Source organism: Nuphar pumila, chromosome 4 (assembly GCF_984573655.1).
Source record: "Nuphar pumila chromosome 4, dmNupPumi1.hap1.1, whole genome shotgun sequence".
NCBI lineage: Eukaryota > Viridiplantae > Streptophyta > Magnoliopsida > Nymphaeales > Nymphaeaceae > Nuphar > Nuphar pumila.
This window is the reverse complement of record NC_143252.1, coordinates 30,114,457-30,126,880: the sequence shown is the minus strand read 5'-3', so window position 1 is coordinate 30,126,880 and position 12,424 is coordinate 30,114,457. Positions and strand designations below refer to the sequence as shown.

The window sequence follows — 12,424 nt, the reverse complement described above, 5'->3', positions numbered from 1 at the left end:
TAGTCAATTCATGTTCACGCCATGCTTGTTTGTAAGCAACCTTCACACTTACATCGCGACTGTGGTCATTCATAATTTTTCTTGGAGTCATCTTCGGGTTATTATGCAAGCGTCTGTAAATAATACGTGAAATTCACTTAAAAAATACTTTTTCTGCAACATGGTTGCCTACTGATCCACCACATGCACGAGCAATTTGATACCTCTTCACTTTAATGAACATTGCTATGCACATCTTGATGCAATAGATCTTTCAAGAGCAACCTACCATATACCGTAGGTTCTTTCTCGTACATGCAACAATGACTCGCTTACTGCAGCTCTTTATAAATTGTTTTAAAATTATTCCTAACCATATGATTTCTCAAAAACTTGTAACGTTGCTCAGGATCAGTAAACCTTTTACTGCAAGCAATTTTGTGATCGTTTGACTTTATTGATAGCCACTTAAATTGTTTGCATTCATTATATTTTTTGTTGTGTAAGTCATTTGCTTTTTATTAAATGAAAATTTGTTCATTGATAACTTAAGAGTTTGTCTTCCCAAATGCTATTATAACATTGTTTTCATCCATCAATACTTATTCTGAATCATCATTAATTTGGTCCTTCCCTATTATTTCTGATTCTGACTTATCCAACATGGTATACTCAGAATCATCACTATCATTTGATTCTGCATTATGCCTGTCATTGTTGCTAGCATAAAATGACTTATATCGACTGCACAAAGTAAATCAAAACTCGTCGTATATATAGCTCTCTTTACTTCAAAAAATGCAACATTCATGCATTTTCAACTTTCAAAGATTAACAAAAAAAATAATACCTTTAGTTCAAAAATAAATTAGAAAGATTGTCGATCTTTACCTAGATTTGTTTATATTGAAAGGTTGGGTGTCATACACTATGTTGTGATGAAGATCATCGGCACTGGTTTGCCCAAGTGATTATACACCATTTGCAATTTTTTAAAAATAAGAAAGTTAAACACTTCAGCCATTACCCCAAAAGGGTTTGGTGCAGTGGGATGAGGCCTAGGCTACTAGGCAAGTGGTCTAGGTTCAAATCCCATGGATGTCACCCCTTTTTCAAGTTGAAGTGTGGCAATTCTAAAAGGAAAGTGATCATAAGTATGACAAGAAGAGCCCGTGCAACTAGTATCTGATCTTGGGGTCGGTTTATCTATGTAAATATAAAAAAAAAACTAAAAAACACTTTGGCCATCTATACTCATGAAGGGTGTAACATCAAACGCCCTTTTTGTTCCAAACAAAATCAAATGCATGTGTGTTTCACACAAAAAGGGCCTTTGCTGACGTGCAAAAAGCATCAGTAAAGGTCTTTAGTTACACGCAAAAACATCAGTAAAGGTCTTGGATCTTTACTGACGCTTTCCACGCTTCAGTAAAGAGTTTTTTGTTTTTTTTAAACTACAGTCAGCAGGCAGACACGCGACACGCGAACACACGTCCGACCACTGCACGATGCATTGGGCGTTTGATGTTATGCCCATCTCATTTATACTCTATGATATAAGTTATAAATATTTACTACTACTTAATTGATATAAATATTTACTACTACTTAATTGCCAATCCTAACTTCACATCAGAGCTCCTTACAATCCTAACTTGAATCGAACCTTGAGCCGTTCATCTTGTTTCCCAACTCTACAAATTTTCAAGTTGGATAAGGCAGCTCACAAGTGTGGGATCCAATCTAGGCCAGGCTTCCTAGTCCAAACATGTCACAAAGACACGTGGACACTAAGACACATGGAACCGATTCAACTCAAGAGTTCGAATATTTTTTTGGAAAAGAGGACATGACGATACAATTTTTTTTATTTTTAATCAATAAAAAAGTATTTTTTATATTTTAATGTTAAAAATGCATTTTTTATTAATATAAAACCTTAAAATGTTAAAAATTAATAAAATAATATTACAATATGGTCTGCACGTGCCACTCGTGTCACCAAGGATACGCCACCAAAATGGCTTGTCCCTGTGACATAGATCCAAGATCTTGTTGAATCCATTTTATGTCCCCATTCAGACCAGGCCACCTCTAGTTGGTTATACTTGGACCCGAACCGTTTACACGTATTACAGAAAAATAGGATTTGCTCTTTGCAGTTGCCTCACAAATATCGGCATGTTTCACAATTTTATCGTGATATTCTCAAAGCCGATACATTCCCGAAAAATAGCATGTTTTCAAAACACAGAATATCGCTTGTTTTGAAAATGATATACTTTTTGAAAAATGTGACAAAAAAACAAACTTTTAGTTTTTTTTTATATTTTATAGTGTTACATATAATTTATATATTTTGCTTATGATGACATTTTCTCAGTACTCTCTTGAAAATTAAAAAAAATTTATATTTATCGTAGCATTTTCTCTTGTTGAGATTATATTTGTAATTAAGTCCGCTTGTCTGGCAGGAGCAGTTTTACTGCATGTTTGGACACAAGTTTGAATCCCAATGATATATGGTTGTATAACTGGTAGGTAGGGGTGGGCATAGGGCCAGCCCGGCCCAGTCCGCTCGGCCCATTTACTAAAGGGCCGGGTTTTAGCCTGGCTCTTAATGGGCTCGGGTTTGAATAGAAGCTCATGGCCCGGCTCATTGTGCCAATGTGAAGCGGCCGGCCTGACTTGGTCTTGACCAATCTTAAAATGCATAAATGTTTGCTATGCAACCAATTCTTAATTAATATAACTAATTAGGTAAATAATAATAGTTATTCAAGTTATTATATAATATTTAATTTTTATAAATTTTATATTATTCTAATAAATAACTCAAGCCCATCCAGGTGGGCTTGATACCTAACGGGCATGGGCCTAAAATTATGGCCCAATCCCAAAGTGGGTCGGGTCTGCTTGGCCCATCGAGCTGCCCGACCTGTTGCCCACACCTACTGGTAGGGGTCTGTTAAATGAAAAAATATAAAAACTAGAGATGCAAATCGGTCGGATACTAGATTGGGGCAATTTTTGGCTGTTTCAAATCTGCCCTAAGCCCATGTGTCATGGGCTGTCACATGGACACGTCATTTTGGCTGTGTGTCTCAGTTACACATGTGGCTACTTGGACACGATGATACGGACACTGACACGTATGGCATTATTTTAATATTTTTAAAATTATATTTTATTGCATTTTAAGTTTATTTTACTAAAAAATATTTTTAATGTTAAATTATTCAAAAATAGTTTTTATGATTAAAAATACAAAAGTCGTATCCTCACATTGCATTTTTAAAAGAATTTCAAACATTAGAGCCGAATCTGAATCCCGCGTCATGGAATCCACGAATCATTGTGACATATGTTATGGGTGACTCAAGTCGAACATGCTATAGTATTTCAATATTTTTAACGATATTTAAATTATGACATAGGTCATGGGTGACAGGTCGAACATGCTACATTGTGCTGACATGACTTTGACATGTATGAATATTATTCCAATATTTGTAATAATATTTAAAAAATAACTGTCTAATTCAAAAATTTAGAAAAAAACGTGTCCTTATGTACTATCTTTCAATAAGTTTTCAAACTCGTGTCGAATGCGAGTTACGTGTCGAATCATACTCGTATCGTTGTGACATGAGAAGGGATTGGTCATCCGCAGCTGGAAGTTGTTAGGTACTTAGGTCTACTGATCCCAACTAGATTCGTGAACTCCTCCCAGCGTTTGGGCTTATTTATTCCCCCTTCACATCTCAATTAATTCATCCCATGCATCAAGCCCTCTCTCTCTCTCTCTCTCTCTCTCTCTCTCTCTCTCTCTGAGTGCTGAGGATCTTTGCACCAACATTTCTTCCTGATCTGTGAAGATGAGGGTGAGTGTGGTGTCTAGAAGCGGGAGAGAAATCATCAAGGGAGGAGTTGAGCTCTTGGAATCGGTAAGACCTCTCTCTCCCTCTCAAAAGATGATGGGTATTTTTCTTACTGGTTGGATTTTTTTTCTTTTTTATTTTTAGGCAACGGTTGATGATCTCAAAGCTGCAATACATCATAGGAGTGAGCTCACCATTTCCTTTCTGTTTTCTTTGTGCCTTCTTTTTCCTTTAATGATTTATGGGTGCATTTTGTTAGTTATGGGAATCATCAATTTATCTGAAAGTAGCCCGATTGCTATTGGGGCTCAAGTAATCTCCTCTTTGTAATAAATGCCTGAACGTTGGTCGCCTGTAAATGATTGTAAATTATCTTCTGAATTTAGTAGTTGTGGCTATTAAATTGATGTTGGTGTTTCTTATTTAACTGTAGCTCTGGTCTGTAGCAGAGGGGCCATTTGGCCTTTGGTTTCAAACTTGATTATTGGACTGAGCAATGGATGGTCGAGTGGATCATAGAGCTTTATTGAATTATAGAAGATTGAGTGGGTCATTGAGGTTGGTGTACTAAAAAGCATGGAAGTTTTGGGGGGTTATGTGAACTGACATGTGTTTGCTTTTCTTGATTGATCTATCTAGAAATTAACTGTAATGGATTTATTGGTCTTCTTTTTAGAATATCTCTGTCTCTTTGTGGGTGAGTGAGCGATCATGGGCATTGTGTGATCGCTACTGGTCTTTGCGAGGAAACGGAATCTTGTTTCTGATTCTGTAGAGAAACTTAGATTGCATTCTTTGATGCATCTAGGATATCAAGATTGTCTTCTTTCTTTGGCTAGGAGAAAGAAAGCAGAAACCAAATGAAACAGGGTGTGGTTCTTTTTCTTTGTGGTGAGCAAAACCTTTTCCAGGGTTAGGAGGAATTGAATGTCATTTTCTTCCTGTATTTTTGGTAAGAAGCAACACTTCCCGAGGATTCCAAAACGTGGAAAAAAATAGACAAGAGAAACTTCAAGGGGATTAGAAAAAGGGAAACAATACTGAAAAGGAGAAATTCATCATCTTTTCTTGAAAATAACAAAAATTATCTAGGGAGATACTGAGGCAGATGTCACAGAGGTGCTCCAATGTTCCAACCTGCTCTCGTGTCGTGTTCTCTTTTATACTGTTATTAATGGAAATTTTTGCAAAAATGGTGTGTCCCATGTCCTTTTGTCATATCCTTGGTTCATGCACAAAAACAATTTTTGTCTGTTCTCTAGAAAGGAATTTGTATGTTGCTTGGAATTCATTGTGTGCACAAACCCTACTATGAATATATTAAGTGTAATACTGTAGAAATTTCTTCATATCTAAAACATAGAACCTGTGTAACGTGGGTGCTTCTCCCAAGCCCTTGTACCAATTTCCTACATGTATCTGTACCGATACTAGCTACTCTAACTGTAGGTTATCCAGGTTTCCAACTTAACTCATTTTATCAGTCTTGCTATCCCAACAATGTGCATTCTATACTTGACATCAAAGGTATCTGATATGAACTGTCTATTTGTTGATCATATTTGTTAGTTAATTATATACCTTTGACCTGCTTTCGACTTTTAGTTTGTTATTGGCAATCTATCATTTCATATCTAGAGCAATGTTGTCAGTATCGGAATGGGAGCCGTAATGCTTTTTAGAAAATGCTTGAATAGGGCCATGTCGAATCGGACCCGTATCTATTGAAATCAGCCTATTTAAAAACTGGTTTTATAATTAAAAAATCATAAAAATAGAAACAACATTAAAAATTAAAAAAGGGAAAAATCTTTAAAAATAAGAAAAAAACACAGAGAGAGAGAGGAGGAGGAGGATGCTGTCTTTGGCCTTTGCCTATGGTACCTGGACACTCCATTTCTTCCTCCATACCCTCGGGTCGACACATGTTGACACCTAGATACGCCATTTTACCCAACGTGCATACAAGTTTGTTTTTAATTTATAATTTATAATTATATATTCAGTTTATACCTTTATATTTTCAGTATATAATATATATTTTAGATATAGCATATATATTTAGATTATATTCAGTTTATTTTGAATTTATTTTGTATTTATGTGAGTGATATATATATATATATAGCTGTGTCCTCGTACCCACATTTTTTGGAATTACCATGTCATACCCTTCGTACCTGTGCCCGTTCCCGCACCCGCACCCATACCCAGGTGACATAGGCCTTTGCTCACCGGCCGCCGATAAAGCTCCACCACCTCGTCCTCCTCCCTGCTCGGCTGCTCCTTCTCCAACGCTTCCCAGTCACTGTCGCCTCCTCAAAATCAACACCTGCAGAACCACCAGAAAAAAAAAATGACAGCACAGCCCCACTTAAACCCACCACCAAACTCACCAGTAAAGACATGGGATTTCCCCTACCCCCCAAACCATCAGCACCACCCCTAACCGTGATGAAACCCTAACGTACAGAGTCCCCCCTCCCCCTGCCGGCCGTGGAATTCGCGAGATTGAGCACTGGCCCTCCGGCACCAGCTCTCCTCGTTGTGGCTCACACAATGTAGGAGAGAGAGAGAGGGGGGGGGGACTGAATGTTTGGAAAGGGGCAAACCACACAAAAAGGCGATTCAGGTTGAAACGATTTGGGCCAAATCATTTCGGCCTGAATCATCTGGTTTTTGGAATGGCCGATTCACCCTCCACAGCATATTGATGTTTTGGTGTTATGATATGAATCGGCCAATTCACAATGATATTAATAACATTGATCTTGACTGAGCTTCTTGTAAAGTGTAGCATAATTGTGCATATGTACTCATCCTTCTATAAATTTCTGTGTCGTACCTGTGTTGTACCCTGTACCCATGCCTATATCTATGTGACATTAGATCAAACTCACTATATATTGTGTTTCTGTGACTATAGCCTGCATGTTTAACCTGTAAGCTTTATATTTTTCAGCATGTTTTAATATATGTCACAGGGATTCGGCCAACCAGGTGCCGCACCTGCGTCGACGCGATGCGGGTGTGGCACCCGGTGCGGTCAACCCGACCCTGGGTGCGGTCAACGCACCCAGGGTCATTTATGTCCAACTTTTGGACTTAAAAAAAAAGAGGCCCGCTGAAATGGGCATGATAGCCAGGAAACTTAGGAACTGGTTCGTCAACGTGGCGAGTTTCGAGACACAGCTCTTCAACTTTCTTTATGGCAACCACATGCCGTAGCCAACTACCAAGGAGTCTCTTCTCCGAATCGTTTCTCTGAGTCAAGCGCAGGCTAATCCTGTGAAGGTGCCTGGTTCAACAAGAATCGATTGACAGCGGTGAAGAGATTGGTTCCTTTTAGATGCAAGTGTGACTCGCCGAGCTTCTTCTGTCTCTTGAGTTGCTTTGTGGTCAAAGGGAAATGATCCTCATCAAATTCTGCGGAGGGGATTGCGGTCGGGAGATACCTCCATCTCTTGGACAGGATGCTGGTTCTCACCGCAATTTTGATGGGGAATGAATCAGGCAATGCATTGATACTGCACCTGGTGGCTTTCTTTATCATTCTCACCTTTTACTGAAGATCTGACACCTCTCGTAGTTGATGAGAGTTGAACTTTTCATGAAAATCTAGATGGTCTCAGAGAACAACCATACTGTACCTTGAAAATTGAAGAGAGAACAACCTTTCTGTTAAAATAGAGGGTTCAGGAAGGCGAAAGGGTAATGATGCCCATGTTGGCCCGTACAGATTGCAGTCCACTGTACCTGCCTGCAAATATTAAATCAGATTTTGATTTCCTTCCGAGATATGCGCTGGGTTGGAGGTTACATACTAGAAAAATTAATACAAAATATCTAAAGTCAATGAGCTGCCAGATTTTGGGGCAGGATGTAATGATCATGGACAATACAACCTTTCTTCAGGGTTGACCAGCTTGATTACCATTCAAAAGTAGCTCAGTTATGTAACTAGAAGAGAATAACTAAAAGAGTCGGATGGGAAACCAAGCATATATGTCCTGGCCAGGGGGAAAATGGGGTCTCGCCCCGTTTAGACCGGTGTTCGTACCTTATTTGGTTCTTTTACATGTAATCAGATATCCATCAAATCCTGATATTTGTCTGATTCAATAGCAAAAAATTAAAACCATATATGCATCAAGCAGTCGATTAAACTATTAAACTCGGCTCAGACCAGTAGAGCTTAATGAAGCTTTGAAACTCGATTAAGCTTGGTTAATGCAGTCTTATAATGATGAATTTTAGCATATATATAATTTTTGTTTTTTAAAATGTACTCACGATAATTGTTTTTTATTTCATTAGTGTTACTGTTGTTAACTATTAAAACTTCAAAATTGTATATATATATATATATATATATATATATATTTATTTATTTATTTATTTATTTTTTCGCCCTCCCGCACCCAAGTTTTTTTAAAATGCCGCATCCCCGCACCCACACCCGCACCCATGTGACATAGGTTTTAATAAATCAGTAGTATAGAAAGAAAAAAGAAAAAGATGGATGGAAAGGGGCATCAGGAAAAGTTAAAATAGGTGTGTAAAGAAGTAAAAAGAAGAAAAATCATGTGGTAAGCAATGCTAAGAATTAAGAATCTAATTGACCTCCAATTAATTTCTTGGGGAAATATTCGACAGTACCATGAAAATAGGTGGGTATATCTTATTTGCCAAGACTTGAGGAATCTGATTCTGATATGCATATGATATGCATGTCCCTACAATATAGTATTCATCTGTGTATTGCTCATAATACTCTGCCCTTCTCAATCATGGCCTTCACTCCAAGAGCAGTCATCAACCCTTGGCATGCTTTTCTTCTGAACACAGTAAAACATCCCATTGATAATTTGAATAATTGTGGTATTTCTTGTTAAATTAAATCATATGTGAATGACTACATAAATGTACAGATAGGTTTTCCTATATTTCTGAAAACACCTGTTTCGTTTTAAGTTCCCCAAGAAAATGCAATGCCTGCACTATCTCAATAGGTATATCTGTGGCCTATGCTCTAAGTAACTGCTTGTATTTTGCTGAAGTATATGTTTCCATGTTCTTTGACAAAAGAGTTTGATACTTCTGTATACATTAGATGCTGCTTTCCCTTTAGGGAAAGCTTCATATATAAATACTGTGTAGGCCTCCTGCCATCACCTTGCTGTTAGAACATAGATGACCAATACATGTTGACGTGTTTCCTTACCAGTGCTAACTCGATATAGATGGACCTGCAGTTAATAATTTGCTTACTGTTCAAGTTTTAAATGCTACTATTCAAGTGGGATTATAAGTTCACGAGGCATTTCCAGGTTCCAAATTTTGAGTATGATTTCACTGTTTCTTTTTATGCAGCCAAAAAATACTATCCTTCCAGACAGCGTCTCACACTTCCCCAGAAACCTGCCTCACAGGGGAGGCCAGTTATTCTTGATTCTAGAAAGAAGGTCCATGATTACTTTGAGGGAGATGGAGAAAATTTAACTGTGGTGTTCAAAGATTTGGGTCCACAGGTCTTATACAGCACCTTGTTCTTTTGGGAGTATTTAGGCCCTTTGATCATCTACCCGATTTTCTATTTTGCCCCTGTTTATGAGTACTTCGGTTATAAGGGACCACGCATAATTCACCCTGTTCAGACCTATGCTATGTACTACTGGTGTTTCCATTACTTCAAGCGTATCATGGAGACATTCTTTGTTCATAGGTTCAGCCATGCAACATCACCACTCTCTAATGTGTTCAGAAACTGTGCTTATTACTGGACTTTTGGCAGTTATATAGCTTATTTTGTGAATCATCCCCTCTATACCCCTGTAAGCGACCAGCAAATGAAGATTGGCTTTGTGTTTGGACTGATCTGCCAGGTTGCAAACTTCTACTGTCATATACTGTTAAGGAATCTTAGAAGAACCGATGGTAACGAGGGCTATCAGATTCCAAGAGGATTTTTATTCAATATTGTCACTTGTGCAAATTACACAACAGAGATTTATCAGTGGGTTGGATTCAACATTGCAACCCAGACTGTTGCAGGTTATGTGTTTCTTGTGGTAGCAACCCTTATCATGAGCAATTGGGCCCTTGCCAAACACCGCCGTCTGAGAAAGGTAAGATTATTATTGGTTCTCTTCATGAATTCACTATTCTCTAGCTATTTGTCATTGATATATTAATCTTTTTAACCTTGGTAATCTTGCAGCTATTTGATGGAAAAGAAGGAAGACCAAAATATCCACGCCGATGGGTGATACTTCCACCATTTTTGTGAATCTTCTGTCATGGTTTTCCAGTAGCTATCTTCAGACAAGCATAGAAGAGTTTGTTTTCTGTTGTTAAGAGTAGTTCACTATTATTTGTTGAAACAATCTCTGTTAGTTGCTACTGTTTCAAGTCCATCTACCTCAATTTATGAGGAATCTATTAGTTTGTACTGTTACCTTGAATTGGTATCTGCAATTGTTTTGTGGTAGATCCACGGCTGTGAACCCATGAACCATAACCACAGTTAGTAGTGATTCTCTTGTTTCAATCCATTTTTCCTAAAGAAAGTCATTTAGAAGCCAAGTGAAACTTAAGGGGGCGTTTGTTTCATGCCCTTTCCTATGAAAGAGACTCTCTTTCATAGGAAATAGCCTTTTTCTTAGAAAGGGTGAAACAAACAAGCCTATAACAAATATATGGCGAGACCCACATAATAAATTCCAAAAATGCAGTTTTCCTGTCAAAGTTGGTTCATACCTCCCCCATGGCTAAGCACTTTCCCTCCAAAGTGGCCCTTTCAGAGGAAAGAGAGGCTTCCTTTGGGTGGGAGTGAAACAAACGCTCCCTTGATGTGGTTAATAAGGGAACACCGATACTATATTGCATCATCTCACTGATCTAAAGTAGGTTTTCATATCAAAAGCTTACTCCTGAATCATGTCAAACAGGCTTGGTGAATAATTCATCTTAAGCTGAATTATTTGAATTTGAATTAGGCGCAGTGTTAGACCCGTTGTCTTAATCTTAGCAACCTTCAATTGATTGAAATAACCATTAAAAGTAATGGCAGTTTTTAACATATATGATTTTTTTTAAGTAGTCTTTTGTTTTGAAAAAATTAAAAATGTCTAACACACTTTTCAGCGATAAGATAGACTCTGTAGCAATTTAAAGTTCAAAAGTGAGAGTTATTCTTCTGATCCCAAAAAGTAACAATGTTTTTTTTTAAATAATGTCCTAGTTTCTAAATGTATTTTGATCATTCTAATCAGGACGTGTGAAGTCACACTATCTTAATTGAGGTGTCTCTCCACTCAAACCAAGTAAAGGGGTCAGACTCTGGTCGGATCTTGTTGGATGTGAGATAATTGAATTTGGGAGGGTTGTGCAGCCTATACTAAACCCAGATCCAATTAGAGCATATACCTCAAAGATCCAACATATACATATAATGGAGTCAGATCTTGTCTAACTCAGATGTGAGAATGATGCAACAGAATCCGAGTCCGAATCTACTTGAATCTGGTTTTGCTTACCCAACACGACTATACAGACTCAAATTCGGTCAGATATCCAACCCAGAGCAAAACTTGAGGCAGTGTTTGATTTACTGAACAAACGCCACCTGAACACTCTAGGTGGTGTTTGTTCAAGACCAGTGAGTCCCACCCCTAGGGGTGAGACTCATGGGTTCCACCATGCCCCATTGAAAACAAACTAGCAGGGCCTCTGTTTGTCCCGTCTGGGACACACCCTGCTATCAAACACAGGACAGCACCTGAGCAGGGGCCGATCTGTCCCTTCTCGTGTGTAACACACTGAATTTCAATTTTTTGGCCAGAATAAAGCAGGAATAAAGGCATACTGGGGTAACATCATGTTTAATAAAGCAAAAATCACTCGTTCTTTTGAAAGAAGCATTCAGAACATAAAAATTGATATTTAGATAAATGCATTTCACAAAAATCAAGTATGAGTCCAGTTATATCGATGTTGGTTTGGAGTTTTGAATTTGAACTCCTTCCTTCCTATACTCAATTTTCAAGGGAAAAAAACCCATATAAATGTCTGCTTTCTTGATTTCTATAAAATTAAAACCAAATTAAACCTCAACTTTTTGGTAATTCTTTTGTTTATTATTTTTTCATGTATTTTTTTAATCAGGCATTAATTATATTCCCAACACTGGTCTCTGAGACTGATTAGCCAACCATATTTTCCAAGTTAGTCTAGGCATTGGTGGGGCCTAATGGTGTCAACGGGTCCAGTTTACCCAGACCCAACCCGGACCAAACCCTATAGGGTCCGGGTATGATGACAAAAAAGAAGACCCGGGTCCGGACCTGAAGGTCGATTAATACATGGACTCGGGTATAGTTTGTGAAATTTTATACCAAACCCGGGCTCGACCCGAGTTCCGATTAAGACCTGCTATTTTTCAATGTAAAAATGATAAAAATATTATTTTACAGGGTATGGTTCATGTAGTTATTATCAGGTCTGGGTATGGTTTCTCTTATAATGGACCTGATTAGACCCAGGTCTGGACCCAATACCATACC

The 12,424-nt window shown here is 38.0% G+C and overlaps 1 protein-coding gene across 1 annotated transcript; it reads left to right on the top strand.

Annotated features, from left to right (window-relative positions):
* Positions 1–3,699: 3,699 nt before the first annotated feature.
* Positions 3,700–10,366, top strand: LOC149839797 (very-long-chain enoyl-CoA reductase-like). The gene is made up of 4 exons (XM_090004236.1): positions 3,700–3,926; positions 4,005–4,044; positions 9,234–9,988; positions 10,081–10,366. Exons 1-4 carry the CDS (start codon positions 3,858–3,860, stop codon positions 10,147–10,149), a joined length of 933 nt encoding a protein of 310 aa, XP_089860362.1. The 5' UTR covers positions 3,700–3,857; the 3' UTR covers positions 10,150–10,366.
* The last annotated feature ends 2,058 nt before the right edge of the window (positions 10,367–12,424 follow it).

Coding starts and splice junctions, on each gene's coding strand:
- LOC149839797 (XM_090004236.1), top strand. CDS start 3,858: ATGAGGGTGAGTGTGGTGTCTAGAAGCGGGAGAGAAATCATCAAGGGA. Junction 4,045..9,233: donor AGCTGCAATACATCATAGGA/GTGAGCTCACCA, acceptor CTTTTTATGCAG/CCAAAAAATACTATCCTTCC. Junction 9,989..10,080: donor AACACCGCCGTCTGAGAAAG/GTAAGATTATTA, acceptor GTAATCTTGCAG/CTATTTGATGGAAAAGAAGG.